This window comes from Papio anubis, chromosome 7 (assembly GCF_008728515.1).
Source record: "Papio anubis isolate 15944 chromosome 7, Panubis1.0, whole genome shotgun sequence".
In the NCBI taxonomy this organism is placed as follows: Eukaryota; Metazoa; Chordata; class Mammalia; order Primates; family Cercopithecidae; genus Papio; species Papio anubis.
The window spans coordinates 30,191,565-30,205,358 of NC_044982.1; the positions used below are offsets into that span (position 1 = coordinate 30,191,565).

General features: G+C 50.2%; 1 protein-coding gene across 1 annotated transcript in view; it reads right to left on the bottom strand.

Moving 5' to 3' along the window:
* Positions 1–13,794, bottom strand: part of ESRRB (estrogen related receptor beta) — a 187,388-nt gene that overhangs the window by 26,676 nt on the left and 146,918 nt on the right. The window contains exon 3 of the mRNA XM_017961385.3: positions 9,502–9,618. Within this exon, the coding sequence (XP_017816874.1) occupies positions 9,502–9,618 (117 nt within the window). The remainder of the gene's footprint in view (positions 1–9,501; positions 9,619–13,794) is intronic.

The following is a 13,794-nucleotide window of genomic DNA, read 5'->3' on the forward strand; positions in this document are numbered from 1 at the left end:
ATATTCCGGGGCCTTTGCCAGCTACTCTGTGGACTCTGGGCACTGTGGTGGGTAAGTGGTAGTGAGTGATGAGCTCCCAGAATTCTGCCTATTAAAGGAGTGTCTGCTATCATGCTGGGCTCCTCCAGACACTTCTTACCATGCCACTACATTCCCAAGGACATTTTGACAAAACTGTGTTACGCCTGCATTCCCAACTGCCAAGAAGTCTCCAAAACCGTACACCTGACACAGGGAAGTTATTTCAGCCCAGCTTCCCTTTCCTTTCCCTTCTTCTTTTTTCCCCTTTAAGAAAGGGCTGCAGGCTTCCATACTGGCCAAGGCATCAACGGTGAGATTGGAATAGGCTTCTTAGAAGGAATTCCACATAGCCAAGGAGACTAGATTCCACCCAGCTCTGTCATTTACGAGCTGTGTAGCCTTGGTCAAATCGCTGAAACTCAGTTGACCAGATCAGGCATGGCAAAGACTTATCACCTGTGTCCCTGCCTTCCATTGCTTAGTCTGTGGCAGACATTGCTAATCAATCATGGCACTCTTGCCTGCTAATCCCAGACACTGCCTAAGAAGCCTTTAAATCATGCACTCCAGCTGAGTCCAACTAAAGGCAATTTGCCATCCTGGAGCCTGAATTAAGAACAATTGTGTTAGAGGTAGCCAGCGCACACAAGTATGCAAATAAACAAATAAATAAATATGATAATGTCAGACTGAAAGAAGTTCAATGAAGAAGCATACAAGGGGATATGATAGCATGTAATAGAGTGGACAGGGAGGCCTTTCTGAGAAGATAACATTTAACTTGAGGTTGGAAGGATAAGAAGGAGCCAGCCTTGGGGAGAATATTCCAGGCAGAGGGAAGGCCCTGAAAGTCCTAAGATGGGAAACTGTTTGTCATGCTTGAGGGTCAAAAACAGCCAGGGAGGCTGGAGCAGAGTGGGTAGGAGTGAGCAGAAAGGAAAGGCATGGTATGAGATGATACTGAAGAGGCAGGGAGTAGATAGACCATGCAAGGTCTTGAAGACCAAAGCAAAGTGTTTGGATTGTATTTTGAGTGCAATGGAGAGCCACTGAGTGATGTAAAGCAAAAGGACAGAATCTTACCAGTGCTTTAACAAGATCACTGCTAAGGGGATTAAACAGGACCAAGAGTGGAATCAGAAGTCCAGTTAGGAAACTGTTGCAATGGTCCAGGAAAAAAACAATGCTTCGTTGGACCAGGGTCATGACCATGGAGATGAAGAAAAGTAGGAGAATCTGAAATACATTTTGGACATTGATCTGGGAGGAGTCAAGGATGACCTCCAGGTTTCTCTTGAGCAATAGGTGACTAGCATCACGATTCCTGAGATGGGAAAGACTGGAAGGGATAGTAGGAGGAATGGTTCAAACCTAGAGTTAATCTCTAGACATGTTTAATCTGTGATGTCTCACAAGGGACCCAAGTGGAAATGCCAATAGGGCAGTTAGACACGGAGGTCTAAAATATCTAGGGAAGACTCTGGGAGGCTGAAGCAGGAGGGTTGCTTGATGCCAGGGGTTCGAGACCAGCCTGAGCAATATAGCAAGATCTTGTCTCTACAAAAAAAAAAGTTTAAAAATTTGCCCCACATGGTGGCACATGCCTGCAGACCAGCTACTTGGGAGGCTGAGGTGGGAGGATCTCTTGAGCCCAAGAGTTAGAGGTTACAGCGAGCTGTGATCACATCACTGTACTCCAGCTTGGGCCACAGAGCAAGACCTTGTCTCTTTAACAAAAACAACAACAAAATCCCCCCCCAAAAAACAATACTTGTCCTTGAAAATACGTCATTCTCATCATTCTTTTTTTCCATACCAACAACGTTTTAGCTGTGTACATGACGTCCCAGATAATGGCTACAATTCCAAGACTCCGTGGCAGAGAAGCGTGGCCCTGTGACTCAGTTCCAGCAATGGGCTGTGAGTGGGAAGAACAGATGTGTGCTACTTGTGGTCCTGCCCTTCACCTGGGCTTTTCCTCCTTCTAGATGTCTGTGAGATGGGGAAGAACTGGGGTCCGCAAGGGCGAGCCACATGCTAAGCTTGGCAGAGCTGCCAGCTGGTCCTGGATTGCCTGTGACCTATGGCTTGTTATGTGAGAAATGAGCAGGAATGAAACTGCTATCCTGCTTAGCCTTCTGGGTGGTTTTGGAGTTTGGTTTGTTTTGTGGAGGGGGAAAGGGAGTCTCTTTCTTTTAGAAGCCTAGCCTGGCCTGGAGTGGTGGCTCACACCTGTAATCCCAACACTTTGGGAGGCCGAGGCGGGTGGATCACCTGAGGTCAGGAGTTTGAGACTAGCCAGGCCAACATGGTGAAATCCCATACAAAAAAATTAACCAGGTGTGGTGGCACATGCCTGTAGTCCCAGCTGCTCAGGAGGCTGAGGCAGGAGAATCACTTGAACCCGGGAGGCGGAGGTTACAGGGAGCTGAGATCGTGCCATTGCACTCTAGCCTGGGTGATAGAGCAAGACTTTGTCTAAAAAAAAAAAAAAAAAAAGCCTACCTTACACTACCTAATGTAATATACTATAAGTGTATTTCTGGATCTATTCAATGCTAACTTTTTTTTTTTTTTTTTTAAAAGAAAGGAGTGAATGGGATAAGAAAATGAATATAGCAAGTGCTGTCAATTCCTTTTGGAGGCTTTGTTGAGAGAGTAGGATCAGGTAGCAATAACTGGATTGAGATGAAGGGATAAAACACAGTTGTGGATTTTTAAAATTTAATTTCGTTTTTGGCTGGGCATGGTGACTCACACCTGTAATCCCAGCATTTTGAGAGGCTGAGGTGGGTGGATTGCTTGAGCCCAGGAGTTTGAGAACAACCTGGGCAAGACCCTGTCTCTTTTTTTTTTAATGTGAAAAAATTTTTTTAATATTTTTTAAAAGTTAAAAAATAAATTTAATTTTGTCTTCATTATGGGAGAACAGAAGTATGCTTGTTTGCTAATTAAAATGATCCAGTAGTGAGGGAGAATTCGATGGTCCTGGAAGCAGAGAAGATACTATAGGAATGAAGTCCTTGGTAAAAGGCTGGGCATGGTAGCTCACTCCTGTAATCCCAGCACTTGGGAAGGCTGAGGCGGGCAGATCATTTGAGGTCAGGAGTTCGCGAACAGCCTGACCAACATGCTGAAACCCCGTCTCTACTAAAAATACAAAAACTTAGCTGGGTGTGGTGGCGCATGCCTGTAACCTCAGCTACTCGGGAGGTTGAGGCAGGAGAATTGCTTGAACCCAGGAGGCAGAGGTTGCAGTGAGCCAAGATTGCACCACTGCACTCCAGCCTGGGCAACAGAGTGGGACTCCATCTCAAAAAAAAAAAAAAAAAAAAAAAAAAAAAAAGGAATGAGGTCCTTGGTAAACAAGAGAGTGATTCAGAGCACAGGAGGGCAGGAGCGGGACCACCTTTTGTCAGGATTGGAAATACTTCTATTCTACCAAAAGGAATGCAGAAAATAGGTGCACAAACTGGTAAGTTTGTGGATTCAATGGTAGGAGGGTAAGAAATTTCACATGTGACTTTCTATCTTTTCCCGAACATGTGAAGCAAGATTACCAGTCAGAGTAGGGAGTGAGGTTACAGGAGATTCAAAATTGCCTCTGGATCACAGAAGAAAATCCATTTTGTAACATGAAGAATATCAATCTCTAATAACAATCAAACTTCACGGTATAACTCTAGGGGCTTTCCCTGAAGATTGGGAGCAAGATGAAGATAGGCACTATTAGTATTCCCATTTTATGGAGGAGGAAAGGGAGGCTTACAGGGGTTTGAGTAACCGGCCCAAAGAGCCGATAAGTGGTGAAGAGAAGGTTTAACCAGGCCTACGTGACCACCGAACCCGTTAGCCAAAAGCCTGCAGTGAACAGTAACAATAATTCAGCACAGACAAGATCATCTCCTGAGTCTTCATTCAATCAACATGTCTCCAACCAGAGGTCATTGTGGCTGAGTGGGCCAAAGATTTCAGGGTGCCTGGGAAGATCCTGTGAGTTGTCAGGTACCTGTGTGTGTGTGTGTGTGTGTATGTATGTGTGTGTGTTTGTGTGTGTGTGGTTGGGGGTGGCAGTGTGTGTAGAATGTAAAGTGGCTCGAAAGGGATGCAAACACACATCGACATTCTCAGGCTGTAGCTCAATACCATTCTCTAAAGTGCTAAAGAGTTGGTTTGTTTCAAAACACTAATATATTTTGGAAAAGAAAAAGAATGTTTAAAGGCAAGTCATCTCTCATGTTCTTTCTTCATTCACAGGGCCAGAAAAAAAGTGATATTTCTGGCATGGGCTAGAGGCAGAATACTCTATAAATACAAGGCCATTAAATCCCATGCAGTGGGAACCTGATCAGGGCCTCCTTTTAATTTCCTGACATGAGCTGGCCACTAACGCAATTACCCAGAATCCCCGGAGGAGCCCTCCACCTTCCCAACAAGCACAAAGCGAGTGAGAGCATATTGCATGGATGTCGGCCCAGCTTTCACTGAAATCAAATATCTTTTAGAAAACACTTGGGGAAAGGCAGGCAGGGGCTGAGTGGGGGAGAAGTGGAGAGGACTTGAGAGGCTGGTCACATGAGGGACGTGAGGTGAGGAGGAGGTGAAGTTGGCAGGGACGGGCTGTCTAGAGAGAATCGCTGAAATCCCACAGTTGCACTGAGGACTTGGGGAGCCCCCTAGGAAATGCAGTTAGTGGTTTTCCAGGGCTTTTCCAGATTAGGGGCTGAGTCAGTCCACACCCTAGCCAGGCTGCAAAGGCTGACTACCGGGGGAGCTGCCCATCCTGATTCTAGAACCCACAGTGGGGACCAGCCCAAGACAAAGCCACCTTTTAAGATTCCCACCAACAAATCCAGGAAGCAAATCAGGGTGGCCAGACACCAGTCTGCCTCCCCCGACACAAGGGGCACACTGATGAAAAGCTGACTGCAAATGACGGTGTCTTTGAATCAAACACTAGAATTTTTTTTTTTTTTTTTTTTTGAGACAGAGTCTTGTACTGTCACCCAGTCTGGAGTGTAGTGATGCAGTCTCAGCTCACTGCAACCTCTGCCTCCTGGGTTCAAGCAATGCTCCTGCCTCAGTTTCCAGAGTAGCTGGGATTACATGCGTGTGCCACCACGCCCAGCTAATTTTTGTATTTTTAGTAGAGAGGGCATTTCACCATGTTGGCCAGGCTGGTCTTGAACCCCTGACCTCAGGTGATCTGCCCACCTTGGCCTCCCCAAGTGCTGTGAGCCACCACACCCAGCTTGAATCAAACACTGGAGTATTTTAACACATCAAGGGAGCTGACATTGCAAAGCAATCCCACAGTGGATTCTGCCAAGAGGAGCTGTCCCATCTGTCCCAGGTCCCCACTTTGACCATTGCCGGAGAGCAGGTATGAAGATCCCTGTTTTACAGTGAAGAAATGGAAGCATGTGGGTGTGAGTAATAATATTAAATGGCAGCCGGGGGCGGTGGCTCACGCTTGTAATCCCAGCACTTTGGGAGGCTGAGGCGGGCAGATCATGAGGTCCAGAGACTGAGACCATCCTGGCCAACATGGTGAAATCCCATCTCTACTAAAAATACAAAAAATTAGCTGGGCATGGTAGTACGCGCTTGTAGTCCCAGCTACTTAGGAGAATTGCTTGAACCCAGGAGGTGGAGGGTGTGGTGAGCCTAGATGGCGCCACTGCACTCCAGCCTGGCGACAGAGCGAGACTCTGTCTCAAAAGAAAAAAAAAAAATTACATGGGCAGAAATACCTAATAACCAGGGGCAGAACACAGGCCACCAACTCCTAACCCAGATTTTGTATTCAATTTTTAAAAGAGAAAAATTACTTTTTCTCTGAAAATACAGCTTTTTATGTACTAGATTTGCTTAAAGCAAGATAGGCCTTTGGACATCTCCTGCTTTCCACGGTCTGCTCTGGATGTTCCAGGGAGAAAGTCACAGGGAGGTGGCCATAGGATCTGTCCCAACCATGTGAGGAATCTGAAAAGCTTAGATCCCTGAGCTGAGCACAGTCTTAAGAGGGAGAGCCAGAGAAAGCCCAAGTCTGATCTCTTCTGTGGCTGTTGCTGGGCCCCCAAATTGGGAAACGATCTCTGATTATTTTACCTAAGAAAGGAAAAATCATAAAACACAAGGAGAGTGTGGCTGGATGCGGGGGAGGGTGGTGTTCAGACGTGCAGGTGAGGGGAGCAGAGAGGGCGGAGGCACCCACATCTCTCCCTCTGCAGCCCTCCCCAAGCCCCTGGCCCCCCAACCCCCCCCCCCCCCAGCAACAGAGGCCCACTGTGGGACCCTAACGCGGAGGAGCAGCCCTGGGGAAGGTGAAGGTCGCCTTTCAGAGTCCCGTCAGAGTCTGAGGTGGGCAATGAGCCCATGCTGGTCTCGGGGGGCCTGGGCCTTGCCTGCAGAGCCAGGAGGGACCCCCAAACAAAAGCCAAGCCAGGCAGCTGCCAAGAGCCCCTACCTGGCAGGGGCCCAGGCTGTTGAAGGAGGCATGCTCCTCCTAAGGGGGTTGGTCCCCACGGAGCTTCAGATCCCAGGATCTCTCCAAGGCCCTGCAGGGGACAGAAACTAAACGTGGCTCTCTGCTTTGTCCACACTCGGGAGCTTTTATGTCATCTCCCCGCTCTTGGATCTGGACCTGCCAGCACTGGGGGGGAGTAGGGGAGGGAGCGTTTCAGTGGCTGTCCCTTCCTTCTTCAGGCAGAGCTCCTTAAAGGGCCTTTTCGGGCTCAGCATGTCTGCCTGGGAGGCCCCAGCCGCCACCCTGGGTAAAGGACATCAACCAAAGGGCTATATTTGCAGCGGGGCAGGGGTGTCAACACTGAGGCGTCCCCTGCACGTCCTGCCCACTTGAGGCAGCAGGGGTCTCATGCCTCTGTCCTCCCAGCACCCCCAATACCATCATCCTGGGACACACAGTGTCCACCTCGTTTCTCTGACGAGTGCCAGTCTGGATGTCTGAGTGGCCACTGGGCAATTGTGGGCCTCACCATCTCCCTTCCTGCCATCAGTGCACCCCTCACCATCTCCTGCTTCCTGGGAAGCCACTAGAAAGTGCCCTTCTCTCTTCCCAGCCCTGCATAGCCCCCAGAGACTCTGTTCCGTGTTACGAGATGGTCCAGGAATTGAGTGGGGGTCCCCTCTGGCCCTCCCCCATCCCTGCCCTGTGCCATGGGGAGCAGACACTGAACAGGGCAAGGAAAGTTCCAGCCTCTGGGCCCAGCTCCCCTCAAATGAATATGTGACTGAGAGTGGGAGTCATCTCACCCCAGCTCCTGCAGGGCTCCATTTTGTCACCTGTAAAATTCAGGGCTATATTGAAAACAGTGAGGCTTCTGGCTGCTCTAAGTACCTGGGATGCTGTCAAGTAGGAAGGGAGGCTGCACGCTGCAACCAAGTGGCCCCTGGCCCTCTGCTTCACCTGCTGTTCTCACATCCAGCTTCGTCTCTGGATGTGAGAACAACAGGTCAAGCAGCTCCGTCTCTAGGGCTTAAGAGGAATAAATGAGTCTCCAAAGCTTAGAAACCCTTAGATTCCCAGCACCACACAGAGAGGAAAGTCGAGAGACCAGCACTCAGGCATGCTTCTCCGGGCCTTTGTGCCTCAATTTTCCCATCTGTGAACACCAGGAGGCTCTGAAGGAGCAGAAAGAGCCTGGCATAGGAGTCAGGGGACCCAGTTCAGCCACCAGTTTGGATCATCCTATCCAGGAGCAAGACCAAAATTATATAGAGTCAAAAATGAACTAACAGACAGGCTTTCCACAGGATGTGGCCCATTTTTAATCTGGAAAGGAGACTGTTTTTTCGGTTGAGCCCCTAACGAAGCAGCTGGCCTGTCTAAGAACTGAGTGGTCCGCTCCATCACAAAGGGGTTAAATGAAGCCCTGAATGAGGAGCATTTTAAAAGCCAGTGTGCATGTCGACACAAAGGCCGCCGAGGGTCTGCTTCAAGAGCTTCTGTTTTATGGATATAGGTGCTGGGCTGAGCTGAGGTGAAGTGGGGGACCTGGAAATGGTAAACGGAAGTGGAAGGTCCAATTTCTATAGCACATGACGGTCCAAGTTGTTCTGACAAAGCATCTTAGGTCTGGGCCCTCATCTTCGGAGGGCCCTGGGAGAGGGGATAGGAGGAGTGCCCTGGGGCTCTCAAGGCTGGGCTGGGCTTCCAGATGCCCACTCCCAGCCTTCCCCCTCCAGGGTCTGCATTCCAGACCTGTCCTTTGGTTCTCTCTGTAGCCCCTTCTGATCACCCCCACACACCTCTTTTCCTGTTTCCTCTCTCTTCTAGAAAGATTCCAGGCCCAGAGCTTAAAAGTTGATCTCTAAGAGTTGTCACTGGCTCCCCTTGGAAGCTGGAGAAGCAGGGAAACCACATACACTCACGACCCATCCCCAGAATGGTACTGAACGAGGTTCCTCAAACTAAAGACATCGTCCGGGCACAGTGGTTCATGCCTGTAATCCCAGCACTTTAGGAGGCTGAGGTGGGAGGACTGCCTGAGCCCAGGAGTTGGAGACCAACCTGAGCAACATGACAAGACCTTGCCTCTACTGATAATATTTTAATATAAAAAAAGGAGCAAATCAATAGAGAAAGCGAGGAAGAGGAGATCTGGAGCAGTTGTCCCAATGAGAGCTACGTGTCATTTCAAATTTTCTAGTAGCCACATTGAAGAATAGATAAAAAGAAGCATGGGATGCTAATTTCACAATGTTTTATTTAACATGTCCAGAAGATTAGCCTTTCTGCATGCAATCACGTTTTTAAAATTATCACCACCAGACTTTACACTGCTTTTTATGGTCCTATTAAGTCCTCTAAAGCGGGTATGTGTTGTACACTGAGCACACCTCTGTTTGGACCAGCGCTCGGAAGCCACGTGTAGTTTGTGGTTGCCATATTAGACAGCACAGCTCTAGAGACAGAGGACACAGGGAGAGAAAGGAGAGGGAAGGGAGAGCATGGGAAGAGAGGGAACAAGGAAGCGACCAGCATTTCCAAGGCAAGAGCCATGTCCTGTCCACCCACCAGAAAACAAATGCCATTCTTCACAGCTGAAGGGAACATTATTTATCATTCCTGGCCTTAATGTGTCTGTCCTTTCCACCCCCGAGCCCTCGAGGGTGCTGGGGGATATAACAGCCTCTTAAGCGTACCCCTCCTAGGGTGGAGGTGGGGTTTGCCCCTAAAGGAGGGCCTTCCCAGAGTGCCAGGCCAGCTGTCTGGGGCCCAACTGGGGTCAGGGGTTCTGAAAGATCCTTAATGGAGAAATTCCAATTCCCACCTCCTTAAAGGAGGAGAGCCACGCAGGCGCCGTGGCAGGCTGGCAGGGTGTGGGAGGAGATGGGCGCCCAGACTGGGTCTCACCCTGGGACACAGATCCGTGGCTTGTGGGTGTCTCACAGGGAATGAAAACTCCCCAGGAAGCAGAGCCTCACAGCAAACCCCAACTCAGTGGGGCCTCTTACCTTCCTTCAGCATCCCCACTTTGAGGCATTTCATGAAGCGGCAGGCCTGGCAGGACTTGCGCCTCCGTTTGGTGATCTCGCACTCATTGGTGGCCGGGCAGCTGTACTCGATGTTCCCTGCAATCAGACACAGAGAGGGTTGCCAGGTGCTGGCCGCCCAGGGCCCCCACCTGCCAGCGCAGGGATGGATGGACGGGGATTTTAATTCGCCAGAGCTGCCACTCCCCCCACCCCGAGGCTCCCACAGGGAAGCGTTCTCAAAGCAGGTGCTCTGAGGTGCTTGTCAGAACGTTTCAAACTCTCTTCCATATGGAGACTCCAGGTCGCAGGTCTGGGTGGACCAGGCAGCCACTTGGGGAAACTCTCCAGAGGATGGCCACCCACAGTCTTGAAGCCACCTGTGGGCGGGGACATCGAAACTCACTGAGCCAGCCTTTTACTCCAGGAGCAGAACATCCCCTGTGCTGACCAGAACATCAGCACAGACCACCACCACCAGCTCCTCCAGCCTCCGGCCTGGGACCCTGATGTGCGGGAAGAGCCTCTTGGAAACTCTGTGTCCACCAGGATCAAGGCCTGGGTTCTGCATCCCACTGGAGGGGCCCAGGCCACTTGGCTTTGCTGACCTTGAGGATATGCTTCCTCTCACCAAGCTGAAATTTCCTCATCTTCAAAACAGTGAGATAATCTACTAAATGAAGGATTAAACAAGACCGCATACGGACAACTGCTTTAAATACTGTTCAATTCGAGGGGGTCATTTTATAAGCACAGTTTGTTCAGCAGAGGGAATCTGTGATAAATTTTTCAGGCCACTCCTTTCATGGGTTATAAGAACAGCTACCAGGCTGGGCGCGGTGGCTCATGCCTGTAATCCCAGCACTTTGGGAAGCTAAGGTGGGTGGATCACCTGAGGTGAGAGTTCGAGACCAGCCTGATCAATATGGTGAAATGCTGTCTCTACTAAAAATACAAAAAAATTAGCCAGGTGTGGTGGTGTGTGCCTGTAATCACAGCTACTCGGGAGGCTGAGACAAGAGAATTGCTTGAACCCGGGAGGCGGAGGTTGCGGTGAGCTGAGATCACGCCACTGCACTCCAACCTGGGCAACAGACCAAGACTCTGTCTCAAACAAAACAAAACAAAACAAAGAATGGCTACCATAAACCCAATCCATGCTCCTTTAAGCTGTAGGCCCCATGAAGCCAAGACCTTGGGCTGCTCCCCAGTGTACAGCAGCACTGAGCGCAGCCCCCGCCATATAGAGACGGGCAGGTAGAATGCAGCAAATGAAGGATCTACGGAGTCCTTCCCAATAGCTATTCCATGAAAGAGAAAGTAAGTACTAACACTATTCCCATTTTACAGGTGAGTTTTCCAAATGTTTCTATGCCATGTGAACACAGAGGTCTTCTTTAGGTTGAACTGACCTTCCAGTGCTCTTCCTGGGAGGGCTGACAGTCCAGTCAGGAGAGGCTGCGGCTGCCTTTCTAATACAGGCATCTGCCCTGGGCACACTGACCTGCTGGCTCTTATTAACGAATATGCATTGAGCACTACAATGTGCCTGGTAATGGAAGGAAAGGCAATGGGGGGAGAGCGGGGGGCGGGGGCATAAAGAAATGCAACTGGAGTGGCCAGGCGCAGTGGCTCATGCCTGTAATCCAGCACTTTGGGAGGCTGAGGTAGGTGGAGCACCTGAGGCCCGGAGTTCGAGACCAGCTTGGCCAACATGGTGAAACCCCGTCTCTACTAAAAATACAAAAAAACAAGTAGCTGGGCGTAGGGGTGGGCACCTGTAATCCCAGCTACTCGGGAGGCTGAGGCAGGAGAATCACTTGAACCCAGGAGGTGGAGGTTGCAGTGAGCCAAGATCATGCCATTGAACTCCAGCCTGGGTGACAAGAGCAAAACTCTGTCTCAAAAAAAAAAAAAAAAAAAGCAACTGGAAGGTACAAATGAAAAACAGCACATCACAGTGCTGTTTTGTTATGGTGTCTCTTTGGCTCCCAAAGTCCCAAAGTCACTGAGGTCAGCCTGAGCCAGGGTTTTTCAGAACAGAATCTCTCAACTAGAACACATCTGTCGTTCCAGCCCCACCCAGACATCCACTTCCTGAGGGAGCAGGGAGGAGCTGGAGGCTCGCCTATCTGAATCCTCCACACTAAACCCTACCCACTTCAGAGGAATAGCAGCTAAGATTTACTGTGCACCTACTGTGTGCACAATCTGCACCAGCTCCCTCAGTCCTCACAACAGCCTCTGAAGGTACATCAGTGTCCGATTTCACAGACCAAGAAACTGAGGCTCTGGGAGCTTAAGCGGGTTACCCAAGGCCACACAGAGCTCCTGTCCCACCCTGCATCTCACAAGGAGGATGGGGAAATTGGAAGTGCTGCCCCCTAAGGACAGGCACCTGGTGCTGACGCGGCAGCTGAGGTCGCCTGGTGGGCAGCAGGGGAGAAGGGTGGCCTTGGGCTTCCCTGTGTCACTACCTCCCCACATGGGATATAGATGGAAACCTTTTCTATTGGATTTTCTGGGAACAAGCACGAACCATGTTCGACCATTAAAAAGTGCTTTGAGGTAGCAAAATTACTCAATGTGCCTAACTGTATTGAGTACTCACGATGGCTCAGTGAGTATTCTCATCCTTTCTTACTGGTGAGGAAAACTATTTCCGGAGCACCTCGGAGATCTACAGGTGAAGGCTAGCGATCCTCCGTCCCTCTCTCCCTCTCTCCCCCTCTCTCCTTCTCCCTCTCTCTCCCTCTCTCCCTCTGTCTCCCTCTCTCTCCCTGTCTCCCCCTCTCTACCTCTCTCCCTTTCTCCCTCTCCCTCTCTCTCCTTCTCTCCCTCTGTGTCCCTCTCTCTCCCTGTCTCCCCCTCTCTCCCTCTCTCCCTCTCTCTCTCCCTCTGTGTCCCTCTCTCTCCCTCCCTCTCTCCCTCTCTGTCCCTCTCTCCATCTCTCTCCCTGTCTCTCCCTCTCTCCCCCTCTCTCCCTCTCTCAAGTCCAGCAGGCATCACCTTTTTCCTCATCCCATTTCTTGCAGGGAGGGAGCTGGAGGTCATGCTCCGTGCTGGAGGATGGGAGGTGATGGGAAGGGGAAGGGATGAAGATTCTCTGTACCCCTCTTCGCTTTTATCTAGCCCTAACTATTTCTGGCTTGGGTGGCTTCTTGGGGAATAATTTCAATATTCATATAAGCCCGGTAAAATTTGAAAGACAAACAGAAAGGAGGGAAACACATATAAAAGCTAATTCAGCCAAGCCTTTATCTTGGCTTAGAAGGCACTGGAAGGTTTGGCCCGTCCCCACCCAGGTCCACCCTCTCTCTGCAGCCTCAACATGCTGATTTCCTCCACTCGCTCCGCATAACTATCACTTCCTGGAACTCCATGGTCTCCTAGGCTGCCAGGCCTTTGCTTTGCAGCTTAGAACAGACTCTCTATGCTTCCTCCACCCTCTGTTCCCCCAGTAGGCGCTCCTTCTCCGTGCTGATAACCCATTAATGTTCCCTGTGTTGTATCTCTCTCCCTCCTCCACGTACTCCAGCTCCTCTCTAGTCTCACTGCCTGGGACACCAAGCCACTCAATGCGCACACACGGGGAGCTCACACTGGCCAGTGCTTGTTAGGGAGTAGCCACAGCTCTGCTCTACAGATCCTGAGGCTTTCATGTTCCCAGTAACCCTGGAGGTAAATAGATTTTTCTCTATCTTACAGATAAGAAGGTGAGTAGAGGGGCCAGGCGCGGTGGCTCACACCTGTAATCCCAGCACTTTGGGAGGCCCAGGCAGTCAGATCATCTGAGGCCAGGAGTTCGAGACCAGTCTGGCCAACCTGGTGAAACCCCGTCTCTACTAAAAACACAAAACTTAGCCAGGTGTGGTGGTGCACACCTGTAGTCCCAGCTACTTGAGAGGCTGAGGAAGAAGGATTTCTTGAACCCAGGAACCCGAGATTGCAGTGAGTCAAGATTGTGCCACTGCACTCCAGCGACAGAGCGAGACTCTCAAAAAAACAAACAAAAAAAAAAACAAAAAAAAAAAAAGAAGAGAAGGTGAACAGAATCCAGGGTATGGGACAGCAAGGACTGGGACCCAGCCTGTCAGGTCCAGCCTGCTCTGAGCCACTGTGCAAAGAGCTCACAGGGCCTGCCATGGGCTTCACAGCTCCAGCTGCCTGGGACCCCTACACCCTTTGCATGTTCTTCACTTTTCCCATGCTTTGCTCTCAGCTGCTCAGCCAATCTGTCACCTTTTGAGGAAGGATAGGCCACAGGCTGCTGCT